Source organism: Carassius auratus, unplaced genomic scaffold (assembly GCF_003368295.1).
Source record: "Carassius auratus strain Wakin unplaced genomic scaffold, ASM336829v1 scaf_tig00017776, whole genome shotgun sequence".
Lineage (NCBI taxonomy): Eukaryota > Metazoa > Chordata > Actinopteri > Cypriniformes > Cyprinidae > Carassius > Carassius auratus.
This window is the reverse complement of record NW_020524816.1, coordinates 52,070-72,994: the sequence shown is the minus strand read 5'-3', so window position 1 is coordinate 72,994 and position 20,925 is coordinate 52,070. Positions and strand designations below refer to the sequence as shown.

General features: G+C 33.9%; 3 protein-coding genes across 3 annotated transcripts; 1 reads left to right on the top strand and 2 right to left on the bottom strand.

Moving 5' to 3' along the window:
* Window positions 1–287: 287 nt before the first annotated feature.
* Window positions 288–1,330, bottom strand: LOC113075855 (C-C motif chemokine 20-like). The gene is made up of 4 exons (XM_026248516.1): window positions 1,198–1,330; window positions 903–1,002; window positions 715–792; window positions 288–602 (listed from the first exon to the last, which is right to left on the bottom strand). The coding sequence occupies exons 1-4, from the start codon at window positions 1,274–1,276 to the stop codon at window positions 560–562; spliced, it is 300 nt and encodes a 99-aa protein (XP_026104301.1). The 5' UTR covers window positions 1,277–1,330; the 3' UTR covers window positions 288–559.
* Window positions 1,331–5,073: 3,743 nt separating this feature from the next.
* Window positions 5,074–6,478, top strand: LOC113075856 (monocyte chemotactic protein 1B-like). Its single transcript, XM_026248517.1, has 4 exons — window positions 5,074–5,406; window positions 5,863–5,971; window positions 6,054–6,131; window positions 6,388–6,478. Exons 1-4 carry the CDS (start codon window positions 5,331–5,333, stop codon window positions 6,428–6,430), a joined length of 306 nt encoding a protein of 101 aa, XP_026104302.1. The 5' UTR covers window positions 5,074–5,330; the 3' UTR covers window positions 6,431–6,478.
* An 8,546-nt stretch (window positions 6,479–15,024) lies between these two features.
* LOC113075854 (acetylcholine receptor subunit gamma-like) lies at window positions 15,025–20,563 on the bottom strand. The gene is made up of 12 exons (XM_026248515.1): window positions 20,450–20,563; window positions 19,328–19,464; window positions 19,196–19,240; window positions 18,997–19,118; window positions 18,618–18,773; window positions 18,434–18,531; window positions 17,605–17,805; window positions 17,182–17,296; window positions 16,966–17,080; window positions 16,606–16,852; window positions 15,706–15,839; window positions 15,025–15,549 (listed from the first exon to the last, which is right to left on the bottom strand). Exons 1-12 carry the CDS (start codon window positions 20,511–20,513, stop codon window positions 15,358–15,360), a joined length of 1,626 nt encoding a protein of 541 aa, XP_026104300.1. The 5' UTR covers window positions 20,514–20,563; the 3' UTR covers window positions 15,025–15,357.
* Window positions 20,564–20,925: the final 362 nt, after the last annotated feature.

Here is a 20,925-nt window from a genome sequence, read left to right as displayed (position 1 = left end):
ACCTAAGATATGCTGATTAAAACTGAGATGATCATCCAATGTGATGCCAAGGTGTATAAAATACTCCACTCTTTCAACCATCTCCCCGTTAATGTCAGTACTGGGATGGATCTGTGTTTTGGAGGACCTTAAAACCAGTTCTTTAGTCTTTGAAATGTTAAGATGTCAAAAAATTTTCATCATTCCATGTGCTAAAATATGTTATGGAATGTTGATAGTCAAGAATAGTTGTGTCATTTGCATATTTAAAACAATAAATAGTAGTACAAAGACTCTGACAATCATTCATATAGAGAATGTAAAGATATATTTATTAATATTATTATTATTTTGTACAGTTTCATTGAGGTATAAGAACATCAATTAAATGCAAAAGGCAGGTTTTCTCTTTACATAGAAAATTCATTTGAATGCAGTTTAATTGAATAGCAACACAGTTTAAAATGACACGCATATAAAAATATGCAGAGTAAATATGTAAATTTCAAAAAGAAATATATCCTCCTCCATAAAGAATTTTTCTTGTAGTAACATCTGTTTAACCACAGAAGTTGTAAAGTTAGTCTTTTGAATGTTTTCTGCTGATGACTTGCACTCTCTCCCTAAAAAAGAGAAATCAGAAAAACAGAAATCATTAGCTTTAATTTCAGTACTGTGTTTGTTAATGTTCATTTGTTTTATTTATTTACAAGAATCACACATCTACAAGCTTACCTCAGCTTTTGGATAATGTCCATCACCCAGCGTTTGGAGGGGTCTGTGCAAATGTTCCTGCCTCCTTTTGTGTGTAATCTGTGAGGTAAACAGCATCTTTTGGTTAGGGTTTTCTCTAGGAATCAGTTTTTATGCATATAGTCAGTCAATACAAAAAGCACCTTATGTAGAAAGCATCTTATACTTACATGACAGCATCAATGTGGCAGTTTCTCATCATGGTCTGAATGGAAAATCCTTTAATAATTGCCATTGGTATCTTTCCTTTCGTATACTTCCTACAACATGCTGTAAACACAACAATAATAGTTTAGATTTTGTAACATCATTTAATCATTACAAAACTATCTTCACATCACGAACCTCAGATTTTAAAAACTAAGAAACAAAACCGTTTTCCCAGTGAAGTTGTAAAACTTAAAAATTAATCTGCGACAGTGCAAATAGCTCCAGTTCTAGAAACAATTAAAGAAATGTACTTACACAAAGCAGAAGCATCTGCACAGAGTACGCTGAGAGCTGCAACCAGCAGCACGATCACTGTAGCTGAAATGCGAGTCATTGTCTCTGTCGGTGTGTGTGAGCGTCTCAGAGCAAGTCAGACGAGAAATGTGCCAGTTTGAGACACTGTATCTCTATTTAAAGGGTTGGACATACAGATACAGGATTTTCCACACATACGTATACAGAAGTACATGTGTCCAAAAAAATGAGCCACAATGAGATCTTATCTGGCCTGTCTATCAAACAGGTGCAACAAGGAAGAACACAAAGGAAAAATCAACCACAGGGAAAGCACAGAACACAGACTTTTAATGTTTACTTCCCTGAAAGAGAGAGTGAACCAACAACATATCTGACATGTTTCCTACTGGCAATTGATAGAAACAATGTAGGAAACTCCAGGAGGACAACTTGAAGGCCACTAGAACAAAAAAAAACAACAACGGAAAAAAAAATCCAGGACTGAAAGTATGTTGTAACATAGCTTTATATTATGCAATATAAAATTACATCACTGAAAATGCCAAAGGGTGTGTGACAGTTTACTACATCTGATACTATGACTCTGCTGTCATTACTTTTGTCTATATTATATTATATTATATTATATTATATTATATTATATTAATCTTTCATTTACATTTAATCATTTAGCAGTTGATCATTTTTACAAATGAGAACAATAGAAGCAGTCAGATCAACAAGAGAACAACAACAGTATACAAGTGCCATGACAAGTCTCAGTTAGTCTAGTATAGAACTCATAGCCAGGGTTTTTTTTTAATGTTTTTTAAAAAAAATTATGAAAAGACAAGTGTTCAAATAAACTAACAATTATCTCCATGCTCAGTATGGATACAAACACATTCAGATTTTATTCTTTACAAGTAAGCTTACTGCACCCATGCAGTGTACTGTGACTATCACATTAGGAATAATTTATGTTATATTATGTTATTTGCTGATTCACTTTTAAAATATTTTCAACCCACACAAAAATTTACAACTATGCTGAAATAAAATGTGGTGAACTTTTTTATTAGGATCTTCTGGTGAATATATATATATATGAGAGGTTTCAAAATGAATAATTCACCAAAAAATTTTAATCTGATGAGTGTTTAATTTCCAGGAAGGGCAGATGGTGTTGACTGCTAAATGTTAGTCTAAGTGTTTGACTAGATTTTATTTTATATTTTATATTTTATATTTTATATTTTATATTTTATATTTTATTTTTTATTTTTTATTCAAGTAATTATCGGCTATTACATACAGTACTTTTATCTACAGATTCCATATCTTGGAAATAATTCATGAAAAATTTAATAATTAAAATGAAATACATAATGTCTCATTTTTAGCAACTTTTTAAATAATTATTATAAACTAATTGTAGATATTGTTAAATTAGTATTTCACCCAAACTATTTGCTGAAGATGTTGATGAGTTTGTTTCTTTATCAGAGCAGATTTGGAGAAATTTTGCATTACTTTAGTTGGTCACCAATGGATCAGGTGATGGACTTTTTCATTGGAGAAAGCATTATTATGGGTTATGAATTTGCATTTTGGCCAGAAGCAACAGTTTAAAGTTATAATGTCTGAATGATGGATTAGTTTATTACAAAAACATAGTTTTTTTTTTTCTTTACTTCACAAGACATTAATGGACTGGACTACTTTAGGATCCATTGATAAGCAAATGATGTAATGGTAGATTACCCCAAAACTGTTCTTATACAGAAATAAACCCATTTTAATCATGGATGGCCTGAAAATAAAATTTTCAGCATTTCTTTTTTTTTTTTCATTTTTGGGTGATCTATTCCTTTAAAATTACTGTTGAATAAAAACCTTCACTATTTAAAGTGTCATTGACCAATATTTAAATTTGTTCTCAAAGTCACTGCCACACATGGAATATTTTACATACTCTAAAACCACTTGGAATGACCAGTTCAGATAATGATTGATAAAGAGCGACACAGTGCATTTGACATGGAACTTTTGAAACCAGGAAGTGGGAATGTCCACAAACCTTAACCTTTTGATAATAGAATGAATGCATTATTATGAAGTTAATGAATGCAATTGTTTGTTTTGTTTTTTTATGATTATATAACATCTTTGATAGAAAAAACTGCACACGAATGGATAATTCTGAACTATACTCACATGCTCCGCAGCGTCCTCATTTCCACACGCTAACATGTGGTTTCTTGTGGGGGTGTAGAATTATGTATTTTTTTAGGTCATAATGTTTATGTAACTCAAGTCCTAAAATCAAAGGGTGAAATAGGTCATAAGAGTGAGAACAGAGCCTTACAGTGGCTCATCTAGCAATGAATCACTTCCCTTCAAACCCACAGCCTTTGCTTTAGTCTTTCTGCGGGACTTTAGACATCTGTTTTAATGTTTCTTAAAAGCAGAGCTCTCTGTGTTGGTTTTACTGAAACATTTTCACATTCTTTCATTTACACCTCCAGGTATAGAGAGGTGTTGTGACATTTCGAGTTTAATTTCTATGAAATACACTTATGATCTTTTAAAATGGGGGAAGTGTCTGGACTAGAATTAGAGTACGATTTAAGTCATATCAGGCCAAATATAATATTTATTTTCCCATCAAAGGCTGTGATCTGGTCTGATTTCCAGGAAAGGTGGATGCCTTTGACTGTTGGATGTTAGTCGAAATGTTTGACTTGATGCTATTATTACAATTATTTTGTCGTGAAAATGTATGCATAGAAATTATATTTAACTCAAGTAACTCATCCTCTATCACAGGCATTACTATTATTCACAGATTCCATATTTTGGAAAAAATGCAAAAGAGCTCACTTCAAATGGAAAATAGTCGTTGAAAAACTGTCTTAGCTGTGCTCAGTGTTTAATGTTTAATGAACATTTGCATTACTTTGTCTAGAATAAAATGGAAAAGGAGTTCAGACACTGCAGATGTGATGAAGTCATATGCAAAGATCTGCACTTTTTATAGACATCACTTTTATTTGTTTGTATTTTAAAGTGTTGCATTTTGGCCTAATACCAAATATAAATGCTAATAATTTAAATATTTAGAATTCAATAAAATAATACTATTTTTTTTTCTACAGTGTTCTACCTAATTTCCATTAAATATATATATAATTTTTTTAATAAGTCAAAATTATAATTTTAATGATTTTTTATGACTTCTAGATGACATTGGTTACATTAAACATATAAATTACCAAGGAGATTCAAAGACATTTTTTTATTAACATGTATGCATTTAGAAAGTGCTTTTGTCCAATGTGACTTAAAATAGAAGAACATGTTTTCAATACCTGTATGTGTTTATACAGTATATATATAAATATATTAATTTTTACACTTTTTCTTTTTCACTACATAAACATTTATATATTATTTGGGTACATTTTTAGCATTCTTGTATAATAATTAAATCAGAATTTGTTTTAGGATCTTCTCAGTTTAAATTTTTTTATTTATTTAAATGACACCTAAAATATACAACTCATACAGTATACATACTGTACATTTTAATGTAAAGTCTTCATGTTGAGGAAAAGCATCCATCTACTGTACATGTTTACCTATAGGTACACTTTTTAACTTTATCTTACTTTTTTATTATTATTTTTAAGATATAATCTATTCTTAAAATAGTATCTCCATTTTCACTATTTCTTTTTGCATCTGCAGTTTGTTTTGCATCCCTTACATTTTTTGAATGATATTTACCAGCACTAATGATGTTTTGTGTCTAAACCAGTAATTTCAGTGGTTACAAACTTGTGATAGTATCAAAAAGTGTGACAGATTTAGCTGACCTACTAATATTTAACTCGAGACACCTTGATTTTCCCCCAGTCTTCCACCACTCAGTGACGCTGCTGCGTGGTCCACAAATTCCCCTCATGAACAGCTATATATGTAGCTTTTGGGGATGGCAGATAATGTGGACCAAGAGAGCTCTACTTCATCTTCATCATCACCATCCTCAACACTTCTGCTGCTGTCCGCACAACTATCCTCAACTTGTTGAATACTTTTGATCAATTTCATTTTTCTTTCATCGCCTGTAAGTGTCTTGTGTCCCTCCCATGATGAGCAGACTCGTCCTGACGTCATCTGTGCTGCTTCTGTTGCTGTGTGTCTGGGTCAGCTTGAGTCAAAGCAGTAAGTAAAACTGATTTTTTTTTTCAGACAGTGTCTTTGGTTTCAAGTAATTCTCAGTGCTTTGGATTCTCAAGGCTGCTCTTGACATGTGACCACGTGCATTTTAATACATTTAAAATTGGGACGATCACATTCGTCATATAGCTGAGATGCTGCCATGCTTAATAATCAGACATTTTGCAGAGTGATATGATGGGTTTATGTCTTAATTCAGTGGCAAATTGAATATTACTGATTAAAACATTTGAACTAATTTAACATCTATAGTTTAATCATGTTCATACTTAATTGAATACATTTAATTGCTTTCACAATGAACAGACTCATACTGATTCTAAACTATTTCAGTTAATACATTTTTTAAATATGATTTATAAATAAAATTAAACAAATGCGGATAGTTAATAATGTAAGTGTCATTGAAGTATATGACCTGAGGATTTGTCATGTGTTAAGGTCCGGTGAGGTGCTGTACCAAGTATTCATCACAGCCTTTTCCTGTCCTCCGACTGAAAGACTTCACCCTGCAGGACGCCACCATGACCTGCAATTTAGAGGCTGTCATGTGAGGAACAACACTGGTTTTGTCTTAGATTAGAATTAGTAATATCTGCAGTATTTAATCTAGAACATTCTCTCTCCTGTAGTTTTACTACGGTGAAGAACAGACAGGTCTGTGCCAACCCTGATGATCTATGGGTTCAGAACGCCATGTTGCATATCCAGTGAGTTCAGCATTACACGCACTTACATTTCTGTGTTAAAACAGTGTAGCTAAACGTAACCTGCGAAATGAATATTACTGATGTAATTGCAAATGTACAGTAGCGCTGACCAGTTTAAGGTTTTGCTATGTGCAAACATTAATTTTTTTGTTGTTGATATTTTTGTCTCCTTATAATGAATGTACGGGTAAATATGGATGTTCTGAAGGTAAAACTTGAGAAGCCTCTCCTAACAGTTCTATGTTCTATCTTACAGGGAAAAAAAAGGAAGATCATCAAATCGTGCTAAAACTACCTAAATCAACATTAATATTAAAACATAAATTAATAAATGGTTTTGATAGCAACAATGTGTCATTTTTATTTGTCTGCTATTGTTTTAATAAGTTTTGTATTTCTTATAAGATTTACTTAGTATTTTCCTGATACTTGCAATAGGCTGCTCTGCAACTGTTTAAAACTAATTTTCAGCAGTAAATTTGGGCAAGACAGAAATATTTTAACTCTTTTTGCAGCATTGACAACAATTCCTTTAGTTGGCGCTATATAGCTCAAGTTTTTGAGGACACAGTAGGCAGTAGGTGTCAGTATGTGCCCACTTGCCAGTAGACTAAACAACACCCCCAAAATACACATAACTTTAAATGTTTTATTTTTATGATTGACTATTTATTTGGTGCTTGCAAAAGCATCAGTGTGTTGTCATGATCTAAGCTTTTATATCTAATGAACTTTAGCATGTGCCATCAACCAGTCAACAAGGTGATCACAAGCTTTACTACATTCAGAGCTAAAGACATAAAAAACCCTGAAACTGGATAGGCTATGACAGAATTTGGGATTGATCATGAGGATTGATGATGAACTTTTGGGGCATTCGTGATTCAGGAGAATTGCTAAAGTCATCATGTTTGCAAACAGCCATAATCTTTAATGTCATTTCCTTTGTTTTATTGCATTACTGATTGTTCATTGTGGATTGTGAAACAGTGAGTCTAGCAAAGGTTCTGTAACAGTGGTTATTGTTTTTAATGTCAAAAAGGGCACATGGGACATCAGCTTAAAGTTAAAACGGAATATAGGTCTTTAGCTTTTTCCTTCCCCCAGATGTTAAACAGCTGTCATGGGTGAAACAACCTGCAGGATGACAGGTACAGATTGTTGATCTGTTGTCAGCAGTTTCAAAAAAAAAAAAAAAAAATGTATATATATATATATATATATATATATATATATATATATATATATATATATGTATGTATGTATGTATGTATGTATATATATATATAAAGGCTATCCAACATCTTTGCTTTTATGAAAGAGCAACTTGTGTTACTCTTTCATAAAAACAATGAGCGTGTGAAAATACACTTGTTTGAATAATTTGAAAGTCATTTGTCCTGTCATCAGCTCCTTATATCCCTCACAGGCAGAGATGTATAAAGTACTAGAGAACCATACTTGAGTAAAAGTACAAGTGCTCTATCAAAAAAGTGACTTGAGTAGAAGTAGAAGTGCTCTTTAAGCACCACACTTAAGTAGAAGTGCTAAAGTATTCAACATTTTTTGTACTTAAGTATTGCAAGTAGTCTATTTTAAAATTTACTACTCAAGTACTGAAAGTAAAAGTAGAAGTATTGTGTATTAAAGAAAGTAGTCAAAAGTTTGAACATATTGTTTTTACTATTTCAAATGATTAACCTAAAGGACAATCACAATTCCTTTGACTGTAACTTCTTGTAAACAAAAAATGGTTACTAGGGTTAGTTAGCCCAATTTGCAAAATGATGTCATTAATAACTTACCCTCATGTCGTTTCAAACCCGTAAGACATCAGAGGGTCATTTAGAATTTTTTGAAGCATCGAAAATACATTTTGGTCCAAAAAAAAATAAAAACTACGACTTTATTCATCATTGTCTTCTCTTCTGTGTCTGTTGTAAGACAGTTAAAAACAAAGCAGTTTGTGATATCTGGTTCGCGAACGAATCATTCGATGTAACCGGATCTTTTTTAAACAGTCCACCAAATCGAACTGAATCGTTTTAAACAGTTCGCGTCTCTAATACGCATTAATCCACAGATGAATTAAGCTGTTAACTTGTTTAATGTGTCTGACACTCCCTCTGAGTTAAAACAAACCAATATCCCGGAGTAATTCATTGACTCAAACAGTACACTGACTGAACTGATGTGAAGAGAGAACTGAAGATGAACACCGAGCCGAGCCAGATAATGACTCGTTCACGAGTCAAGAACCGTTTCTGTCAGACGCGTCTGATTCGTGAACTGATGAGCTGATGATACTGCGCATGTGTGATTTAGCGTGAAGCAAACCGACACGCAGAGCGTCTGGAACCGAACTGATTCTTTTGGTGATTGATTCTGAACTGATTCTGTGTTAATGTTATGAGCCCATGTGCAGTCAACGCCAATGACGCCATTGCATCGAGCGCAAAAGAATCGGTGAACTGTTTTCTTCAACTGGTTTATTGAATCGAACTGTCAGAAAGAACTAACGTTACTGGTCATCCGAGAACCGATGCAACCTGTTCTTGACTCGTGAACGAGTCATTATCTGGCTCGGCTCGGTGTTCATCTCTCTCTTCACAGCAGTTCAGTCAGCACGCGCAGTCTCGCTTGATTCGCTCAATGATGTGCCAGCTTCATCAAACCTGCCATCTACAGTTTTGGCAGTGGTTTGTAATGGAATGATTCGTAACATTATTATAATTGTAACGAGTAACGATGCAGCACATAAAAAAAATATCGGAGTAAAAGTATTAAACTCAGCGAAAATATGTACCGAAGTAAAAGTGGAAGTAGGAGAAAAAAATAATACTCTAGTAAAGTACAGATACCGCCTTTTAGTACTTAAGTACAGTAGTGAAGTAGTTCTACTTCGTTACTATACATCTCTGCTCACAGGGGTCATGTGACGCAGTTTACATTTTTCCTTTCTCTTTGGAGTGTAACAAGCTCTTGGTGCGTAAAGAAGAACTTAAAAGTTGCAAGTACTAAAGTCTCAAATTCAAATAGATATTCTTTATTAAAATTAAGAGTCATGTACGATTTTTTTTTCTGTAATACTGGGAGTTCTGCGGAGCTCCGCAGGGGGGCGCACCTGCTGCAGCTTCTCCGGTTGTGGGATGAACTGCCTTGGTGCAGTGTTTTTATTTCTTTGAAAACACTGATTGCGTTTCAGCAACCAAAGAGTCGTGGCTTGCCATTGCATGATAGGTTTTACTTAGTTTACTCTGATCCTTTTTCTTCTCCTCGATCTGGCCATGTCATTCAAATCCGCCGGCTGTATGTTAGCAACCCAGCTGAGCTGACTGTAACTTACTATAATAATACTGATGTTGATGTTTGTATCTGAACTATAGACTGTATAAAAACAAGTTATGAACATGTAAATTGTGAAGAGCCGAAATCACCAAATTGACAGTCGCAACTTATGTGCAGCTAAAAATGTATACTGAACAGCAGCACTTCATTTAGGACAAAGGTTAATGCCTTCATTAAAAGTATATCAAGTCTGGTCAAGATGCATTTATTTATCATTTGCATAGTTAGCACAGGGGAAAACTGGACATTAAAATGCTTGTGATGAGGCTCAGACAAATAGTGACAATAACAGGAGATAAACAGACATAGACGTACGTGGAGGGCACTGAGATTTAGAGTGACTTCAGTGACCCTGGCAAGATTCGAGATTGAATATTTTTATTCGTCACATACACAATTATATAGAGCATACTGTATAGAACCAGCAGTGAAATGTGAGTCAGGTCCGCTCCATGGACAGTGCAATTATTATTTAATTTTTATGTTTTTAAAAGAATGCTTACCAAGACTACATTTATTTTGCCAAAAGATACAGTAAAAAACAGCAACATTCTAAAATATTATTACACTTTAAAAATAACTGTTTTCTATTGTTATATGTTTAAAATATAACTTATCCTTGTGGTGTAAAGCTAAATTTGCAGCATCTAACTCCAGTCTTTAGTGTCACATGATCCTTCAGAAATCATAATATGTTTATTTGCTACTTAAAATAATTGTATTATTATGAATGAAGAAACTGTTATGCTTCTTAATATTTTTGTGGAAACTGATACATTTGTAGGGTTCTCTGATGAACAGAAAGCTCAAAAGATCAGCATTTATCTGTAATATAAAAGACTGAAATCTTTCGCTCTAGTTCTAATGTTGTCAACTTCCTCAGGAAAGCAATGCAGTGTCTATCCATTTAACATAAATTTTCAGATGACAATGGGGAAGTCATGGCCTAGTGGTTAGAGAGTTTGACTCCTAAGTTAGGAGGATTATACCAATACCACGACTTAGGTGCCCTTGAGCAAGGCATCAAACCCCCAACTGCTCCCCGGGTGCTGCAGCATAAATGGCTGCCCACTGCTCCGGGTGTGTGTTCACAGTGTGTGTGTGTGTGTGTGTGTGTGTGTGTGTGTTCACTGCTCTGTGTGTGTGTGCACTCTGATGGGTTAAATGCAGAGCACGAATTCTGAGTATGGGTGTATGTCACTTTGCTTTCCCTTTTTCAGTCAAGCCATGAGCAATATATTGATAAAAAATGAGGTATTACCAATGATTTTGTCAAACATATAAAATAATCATAAATAACACTTACTTTAAAATAAAATAAATATTATTTTAAAATAGGTTTTTACTGTTATTCATTAAACATTTAGAGTTCGCCAGTTTGAATCAAATAAACTTCACTTGGGTTGAAATGTAAAATATATATCAAACTTTGTCTATTTTTAATATATTATTAAAGGTGCAAGGTGTAATATTTGCAACAATCTATTTAAAATATAATATGCAGAACTATGTTTTCAGAGGTGTATAAAGACCTTTCTTAATGGACTGTTATGTTTTTATTACCTTAGATTAAGCAATTTATTATCTACATACACCGCGGGTGTCCTTACATGGAAGTCGGCATCATGTTTCTACAGTAGCCCTAACAGACAAATTGTTCTACAGAGTGCGTTTAGACACTTTGTTGTTCTTGCGAATGAAGCACTGACACAATGATAAACAAGTACATTAACATTCTCAATTACATCGATTTATTGAATAACTAAGTAAATACAATTCCTTAATTTACCTCTGTAAAGAGGTGTTTGCTGTCTTTACTGACGACATCTTTACCTGTGTTGGCCACTGTAGCATCGTAGCATCGCTCGTTGCAATTCCGTTGGTTGTAATTTAAAATTTACACACTGCACCTTTAAATAAGAATCATATTATTTTCTTAGGCTTCTAAATACTTATTGCTTATTTGCCTTGGTTTTGTAAGATGATCTTATCTCTTTTGCTTTCCTCTCACAGGTCTACTGTGTCTCTGTGATGAGACAATAGTCTAGGGAAGAGGATCACATACCCATGTCGACATGAAGGTCTTCCCCTCAATCCTCAGGACAGAATTCTGATGGTGTAGCCCTGTAGAGCCTCATCCACCCTAATGGGAGCTATCGGTGAAAAACACTCACCACAAACAGCTACCAATCCCATCAGCAGTGGATTAATCATGGTATATGCTGTTTAGGTATTTGTTACAATGGTTGAAAACAAGCATTCCCTAAGAAACATTTCATATCATTACAGAAGCATGATTTTACATTGGCTTCAGATGTGGCTAATTAATCAGAATGTTGAGTTGGAACTATACCTTTTATAATATTAGTTATAATATATTTTGTTTTTATTACAAGTGTTCCATAATGTACTATAAATGTGTACTGATTTCAGACTTAACAGTATTTATTTTGAATTACCTTATTTATTATGAATGTTCACATATTTATGATGATCTTCCGGTATTTGTCCAAATTGCAAAAAAAGGTGAAAACAATCAGCTAAGAAGCACCTTTCATTTTGATGTGTTTCATTTATTAGAATATCAAAAACAAGCATGTGCTTATTCAGGATAAACAATTAGATTTTGTTGATCATGATATTTAACTTTACAGTGAAAGACTGACCAGAAAGAGAGAACAGCAAATAATAATACAAAATTGTTAGAAAATATTGAGAGAGAGAGAGAGATAAGTATGTGAAATATTATTGATTATTGGTTATATTGAATTAGTGGGAGGCTCGGTGGCTCTACTGAAGCTCTGGCTCTCTCTGAAGTGTGCCACAGAGTTGGAGTACCTCACACAGTCGCTGCATGTCGGCCCCTCTGAGAGCACTAATAGCCTGTGTGTGAGGGTCCGCAGGCCTGTTAGTGCCGCACTAGTGACGAACTTGTAGCGTCACTGCCCACCCTGATCCAGTGCCTGCACCGCCACACAAAGACTCATTATGTGAAGCAAATATGCTGCGGTGACCCTTTCCTCCCCATGTGTGTGTATGTTATATATGTGATAGTATTCATTCAATGATTTAGAATTTAAATATCTGAATCCTACTTTGTTTGAATACTTTGCAAAACATTCTTAAAACATGTAGAATTATTTTACATTCATATAATTGAGATGTATATTAAACTTTTTTCTCTATGAACAACTCATTGTTATTTATATTTATATATATATATATATATATATATATATATATATATATATATATATATATGTCATTTTAATATGCTGATTAGGTGCTTAAGAAACATTTCTTATTATCAATAGTAAACTGATTGTGCTGCTTAATGCTTTTGTGGAAATATTTTTCTATTATTATTCTCTGAAGGACAGGAAAGAACAGAATTGATTTATCTAAAACAATATATATAAATGTCTTCACTGTCACTTTTGACATGTGACATCCTTGTTAAATAAAAATAAAAATTTATTTTAAATAAAAGTTAATAAATTCCTGAACGCAAACTTTTAAACAGAATTTTCATTATTTTAATTATTATAATAACTATTAGTGTGTGAGTAGTGTGACTATTATAATAATAATTATCTTTATTATTATTATAGAGATCAATGATCTCTATGAAGTATTTCAGTCAAGTTTCAGGCCCCACCATAGCACAGAAACTGCACTTGTTAAAATTACAAATGATTTGCTTCTTGCCTCAGACCAAGGATACATTTCATTGTTAGTTTTACTTGATCTTAGTGCTTTGTTTGACACTACTGTAGATCATGATACATTCATAAATCGATTACAAAACTATAAAGGTATTCAAGGGCAACCTTTAAGATGGTTTAGATCTTACCTGTATGTTCGCTACAACTTTGTTTTTTTAAATAAGGGAGTCATCTCAGTTAACACCAGTAAATTATGGAGTGCCACAAGGATCTGTCCTAAGTCCTCTGCTATTTTAAATTTACATGTTGCAACTTGGTAATATTATTAGAAAATATGGGATTAGTTTCCATTGTTATGCTTATGATACTCAACTATATATCTCAACAAGACCAGATGAAACTTCTAAATTATCTAAATTAAGAGAGTGATGATTTTTGTTAAGCCACCATTAAAATGAAAAATTAAAAATGTTTCTCATAAAAAATAGTCTTATCTACATTTATTTCATTGATGTTTTAGTCAACTTGCAGTTCTGGCCTGGCAGTCATATGAAGTATTGTGACTGTTCTCAGAACAGACAGTTTTCCCAGTCTTTCGTTGTCTGTCTCTTTCCATCCAGGTCTTGTCCTGCCTGGATCCTGGAGCACAGGAGTGAGGTCCTGCTTGTCTGTAGTAGGTCTAATCTGCCCGTGGAAAGCTCTAAAGAGCATGTCAATATGTTTCTCCCTTTCCAGACCGAAGGGAAGAGGCTGAGTGGTCACAGATGGGGAGGCCTAATTTGGAGAGAGAAAACACAGGAGATAAAACATGGTACATTTTTATCAAATGTCACAAAAAATTAGTGTGAACTGACATGTGCTATAATATAATATAATATAATATAATATAATATAATATAATATAATATAATATAATATAATATAATATAATATAATATAATATGTGTTTATATAATTTATGTGTTTTCACATAAAACAGGATATCAAAAAATAAATGCATTTAGTAATTTTTTATTCTAATATTTTAATTATTTATTTATATATTTATTTATATATACGTTTTTTTTAGAAGCCATGAAAAAATAGCAACAATTTTCAGATAAAAGGGGTAAATAATAATAATTGACTAATTACTTTTTTTCATGCCACTCTGGATTTTTTATTTATTTAATCAAAAGGTTTGTGATCAAGCCATAATTTGTTGTATAACTATACTAAAACATAAAGGCATAATTTAACATAAAATAAAAATTCCTTCATTTACTCACTCTCATGTTGTTCCAAACCTGAATCTTGAAAAAAACACATGATCAACATTTCATTTCATGATCAACATAAAAACATGTTGATCATGAAAGACATTTTACCAAATGCATAATACAAAAAAACTACAATTTAAGTAAATGGCGTCTAGCAACTTTTTGTTTACCAACATTCAAAATATATATTTTTCATGATCAACAGAAGAGTTTGGAACAACTTGAGGGTGAGTACACGATAACAGAATTTTTGGGCAAACTATCCCGTTAACGCTTTAACCAATACCAATTCATCTGCTAAATAACAACAACAGTGTAAGAGAATATCCTACCATTTGAGGTCCTGCGGTTTTTGGAGATGCTGGGCAGGTGCAATAGTGATGGGATAAGGGTTTTCTTTACTGAGAAACAGCTCCCAAACAAGCTCCAGATAGTGTGTTATTAGTTGTAATGCTACTCCTACACTGAACACCCCCTCCCCCTGACCTGCTCTCTATTTCCCGGATCTAGCCTAGTAGATCCTCCTCAAGTTGAGGTGGAGGTAGAGGAGTGAAATTACCTAACCTGAAACAATTCACATGATTTCATGCAGAAGATCATAATTTACGTGTGAGAGAAAGTTAAAGTTCTCTTTATTTTCAGGAAAGCATCAACTGTTAAATCACCACACAAAATTAAAGTGATACTGTGATAAAGATATTGACAAGCAAATAGCATGACCTTCGTAACCATCAGCGTCTCATCAAAGCTCAATGAAGCCAGTCTCAAATGGCTTCAGATCCAACCAACTCTCTTCTCTGGAGACCTTCGATCACATTTGTTGGCCAGTAGCACTACTACTTTTGCCATAGTATGGACAATCTGATGGATTTTTGTCTCCAGAGCATCTTCAACAAAGTCCTCGAGACTTCTGCTGGGGTTTCTCTGAGTCTATCATTTGGTTTACACTTGCGTTCAGCCTGTGATGTCTCCAGGTGAGATTTCAGGCAGGTATTTTTTGGGGTCTCCGGGGAAAGGCTGAGATGGTGCCTGGTTAAAATGTCCCATCAGGAAGATTGCGATGGTGCCCAGTATAAACAGCAGCGCCATGACGATGAAGCACATCCTGTCAATCACCCTGGCAACCAGAAACCATTCTTCATTTTCCTGCAGAGTGAGAAGAAAGGATGACTGGAATTCAGACTTCAGCACCAGTTTTTCTGGGATTGGAAGGTTAAACCCTGACATAAACATCTAATGTTCCTGTGTAAACGAGAGACACATTCAGCCTCATGTTTGGAGAATTCTGGAACAGTCACTCACACTTTGAAAGTCATTTTGGTGCTTGGCACTTTCCACGATGTGTTTACAGGACGACACACACTGCTGCACTTCTGGTGAAGCTGAAGCCAAACTGGATTCCAGATCCTGTGCTGTGTTCCCTCCCAAACCATTTTCTGAGGTCACACCACAAAAGAGCAAATTTAAGGACAGAAAACCACCTTATTAAAAATTTTATTTAGTTGGATTTAATGTTAAACATTTTAATTAATAATAAACTTTTTCTATATTATATATATATGAACTAGTATTTGAAAATCTATATTAAAATATTTAATTTATGGTTTATTTAAAATGTAGAATTATGTAAAGGATATAAAATAAAGACATGGCATATAAAAGTCAAAGTAAATTTTTGTCAAAAATTGTCACAAAAAAAATCATTGTGAATTGACATGCTATATTTTCACATAAAACAGGATATCAAAAAATAAACGCATGAAGTAAATTTTTATTCTAATATTTTAATTAATTATAAAAAATTATTATACATTTTTATTTTATTTTTGTAATAAGTATTTTTATTTTGCATCAAAAATAAGAAATATATAGTAAAAAACATTAATATGTTGAAATATTTTTACAATTTAAGATATATACACAATTAAAATATATTTTAAGATATATATGTCATGGCAAATCTGAATTTTCAGTAGCGATTACTTTTTTTGTGATCCTTAATATATTTGTGGAAACTGTGATATACATTTTAGAATGCAAAAGGGCATTTATTTAAAAAAAATTGTTTTAAACTATTTTCCAACCTTATAAATGTATTTTCTCTTACTTTTAATAATTTTAATGCATTCTTTCTGAACAAAAGTATTAATTTCTTTCCAAAAATGAACCAACCCCAAACTTTTGAAATCTAGTTTAACTCACGTATTTTCTCTAAAGTGTTCTTCAGCAGCCCTTTTCTTTCCTTCAGTCGACTGAACATCAGCTCTGAGCGTGCTGTTCTGAACATGTATTCATCAGCTTTTGCTATTAATCCCAAAGAGCTTCGTCTCCTGCGGCGAAGAGGAGTGCCGTTGCCCAGGGCAAACATTTTAAAATCCCCTTCCTCCTGCTCAGGTTTCCAGCGCTGCATCGTCATCCTCAGCAGACGAGGAAGGATGTTCAACAAGACCTGAGTTGCACCAAAATGGAGGGAAAAGCTATTATATAAGAACTTTTTCATTAAGTAATTTTGGATAGGACAACAAGAATTAAGTAAAAAATAGTTAGATAATTCTGTTTTACCTTCCTGATGGTGTTGCTCATAGGATGTGTGTTTGGAGTTCGCAAAGAAACATTCAACACCACCACACAGTTCATCACAGTTATTGTGGTCACCGACATCACAAACATCAGATACCTGCCAAAAGAACACTATTTTTCTTATGTTGCACACATTGAATACAAGTATATCAGAAACTGATGAAAATATGTAATGAGTGAATAAAAGCACAGACTCACTTTCCGATGAGAGGAACAGCTTGGGAAGTTTCTGGCACTTTCTTGGCAATAAGGAACAGGAAGACAGTCTGACCGAGCAGGATCGCAATAGTCATAGTACATTTCTGTCCTCCAGCTATTATAAACAAACAATTAGTTCAACATACTAATCACAAACATACTGATTAGAAATGATTGATTTCATAACTAAATGACAGTTTAGGTTAAAGTGATTGTTTTACTGCAAAGGTTACTAATTCACTTCATTATGATATAGTTATATGATATAAGTTTTTCCTATTGCCCCTACTGGTCAATGGCTCTGGGTGACATCAATAGCCACACAAAAAAAATCACTGTACATTTGTAAGAACTTGCTGAAATAGCAAGTCTATTGGAATTCAGCCACATCAGAATTTTTTAGCATTTGCTATTGAGCCTGACCTTTGGCCGGCAGGAAGTAGACGAGCAACCCAAGGGATGAGAAGAGGACACAGGGCACGATGATATTGATGATGTAGAACAGTGGTTTCCTCTGGATGATGAGGAAGAAGATGATCTCCTGGTACTCCAACTCATCTGGGCTGTATCGCTTGTTAACTAGCTTCTTAGCAGGGCGGTGCTTAATAGCCCATTCTCCATTCTCTGACCAATCAGTGCACAGAATAAAATGCATGTTTATGCACAATTATGATTATTAGTGCTGTTTGCTGAGAGAAGCATTAGCCTACTATACTCATCCTCGGGGTTAGGGATCTTACCACATTAAACCTTGGTAAACTGGTAGTGAGAAGAAAGAATGTCTAGAATTCAGACATTAATACATTTTTATGGGGAAGTAAAAATGTGATATTACTTTTTTTTTTTTTTTTTTAGGAGGTTAATTGTATTTGTTTGTATCACAAAACATATTGTTTCAAAGCAGCTTTACAGAAGATTGTGATGTTAATATTTATAACATCTCAATATCTTGCCTTTTGGTCACTTAGCATAGAGCTGGGCCATTATATAGTTTTTGTGATGATTCAAGTAATCAAACTGTTGAGATATGCTATATTGTATATATCTCCATTCACACGTATATACTACTTTACATGATAATAATATCTGTTTAGCAAGTTGACTGTATGTTTACTAAGATTTGCAGGACTTTAATTTACAGCAGTCACGGTTTTACAATTCAAATAGCACCCAACAAGCATATTTTACTTTCTTTGTCTTTATGGTAAAAAAAATAAATCATAATAATAATGTGCTACTGGAGGTTTAGTACCAGTAAAAGCTTCTGGATCAATCTCTATCCACTCCATGGTGATGTTGTCTTCGTCTGACAGCATCAGTTTAATTTCATTGGCATTGTACGTCTGAGACCTGCAAAAGCAAAAAGAGTGTAAGCCAGAATAAAGCATCTTATTTCCATGTATTTCCACCACTCAAGACAGATGGATCAGCCGTACCTGAACACCATGCTGCAGTTCTGCCAGTCAAAAGGGAAGTAGTTGACTTTGATGGCACATGAGCTTTGGTAGATGGCCGGAGGCAACCAGACCACACTACCATCAGGATCTATCAGAGCGTTAGTGTAGAGCGCCACCTCAAAACGTCCATCCACACTACACAAACACAAAAAGGTAGGCCTGTTTAACAGGTCACATTTGATGGACTAAAATACTCAGATTTGCACATTTCAGACTAGTTATTTTCATAACTATAAACTACAACGAAGTTGAAGATACAGTGAGATGATGATTTTTACTGCAACTTTTTTTTTAGGATTTAGTTTCTGTCTTTTGGATGATCTGCATAATCAAATCGATCAATAATTTAGTCTCTCACTTGTTCTCCAGGCCGATGTCCGGCAGCCAGATAGCTTTAGAGGGAAGACGCATACGTGTGATGTTCTCATAGACCTCAAACCCTGTCCTGTTAGCCCAGCGGAGTCGATAATCATGCCATTTCTGCAAAGAGAGAGAGAAAGAAAGGTATTTTTCTCTGAAATCGCTGTTTGCATATACACAGATGTGATTATTCCTACCATTTCAATCCAAACGCATGTGGTGAGGGTCTCTTCCTTCTCATTCTGAACATGGAGAAAGGATGATAAACAATAGAGTCACATATTACACACATATTTACAGTGTGTATACACACACATGCAGAGCTTTACCAGAGAAATGAGGTTTGTGAGGGTCATCTTGATCTTCACATCGATGATGTCACCATGGTTCTCCATAGGCCGTATGTTCTTGTTGTATCCCACCATTAGATCTCTGTGCAGAGATCCTTCTAGATTACAGGCCACATCTGAAACACAATGTCAATGTCAATGAATGTCAATTCAATTCTTTATTTAATTATTCATCACAAAAAGTTTTTGTACATATATTTTGTATAAATAATAAAAAAACAAATTGTTCACTTAATTTATTTTAAATAAGGAAATCCTTTTAGATAAGATAAGTTGAAAAATAAATAAATAAATACATTTGGAAATGTTTTATTGTACTATGCACAACTGTAAAAAAAATATTACTGTAATTAGTTATCACAACTTTAACATAAGTAATAATTTGTTGTTATAAGTTATAAATTGTCCGTGCTTGTTTTTTTTTATTTAAGTTAGTTTAAAATATCAAATCATGTGGGATTCAAAGAAGATAATGAAACCATTTCCAGCTAAACATTTCATATTTCATAATATTTCATATTAAGATTGCAAGGGTAAATTACAAAACAAAAGATGTATTTTGCACAAAATAAAAATATGAAAACCCAAAACTGATGTCATAAATGCTCTGGATGTTCTTAGATTAGTTTAAAAGCATTGCAATTTATTTATTTTCATAAAACTGAAGTTCGTTCTGGTAAAAGTGCAGTTTGTGGATTTTCCAGTGTCTTCTCAGTCTCCTTGCTGTCCTTTGTCTTGGTTGGTCTGAGTACACACACATTAGATCTTTACAGTTAAAATAAATATCCTTATTACAAAAGCAGATATATGTTTATATATTAGGCAAGCTTTTACTGTACGTTATACTCGTGCAAATCAACAAGGATTTAACACCCTATTTAACACCCTGTTTGACAGTTTAGCATGCTGCCACTACATTCTCTAACTTTAACACTTCAAAAAGACGAAGTGTGAACATGTAAAGTCCAGTGGTGCCATAAAGGATTTGTCTGCCAGAATTTCTTTTCAATTGTTTTTCTACAACATATTGTTTATGACAGTCTGCATGTGTTGAACTGGATTAGTCCACAAAATAGCTGGGAAAAAAACAGATTGTATTACCAGAGAATAAGAATGATAGAAGCATCCATAACCAGACGGTTTTTGTGGAAGTGGTCGGATCCATGTCTTTATCCTCAGAGCAGCATTAGTGAAGAAGGGCTCTCCAGCACCTGCTCAGTGTGTGTGTGTGTGTGTGTGTGTGTGTGTGAGGAAAACACAGTTGTTTAGGAATGGGAAGGGTTACAGGAAAAATAGGTGTGGTTCCAAACTAGAATTCTCATTGTTATTTTCAGAATGCCCACACAGTCTGTACCCATACTGTGTGTCAGCTGTCACCATACACACATGCGCACACACACATATCAAAGACCTCAAAACAGGGTCACAGGAACTAGTTGTATTCGCTCTATCTGTTTCTCTCTTATGTAAAGCAGAAAGATATAGTTACAGTAAGTCAGTGCACAGATGGTGTCCCAGGCATGGTTTGCGGAAAGACGTGTGTCATCAGCTGTCATATGTTCATATCTATCTAACAA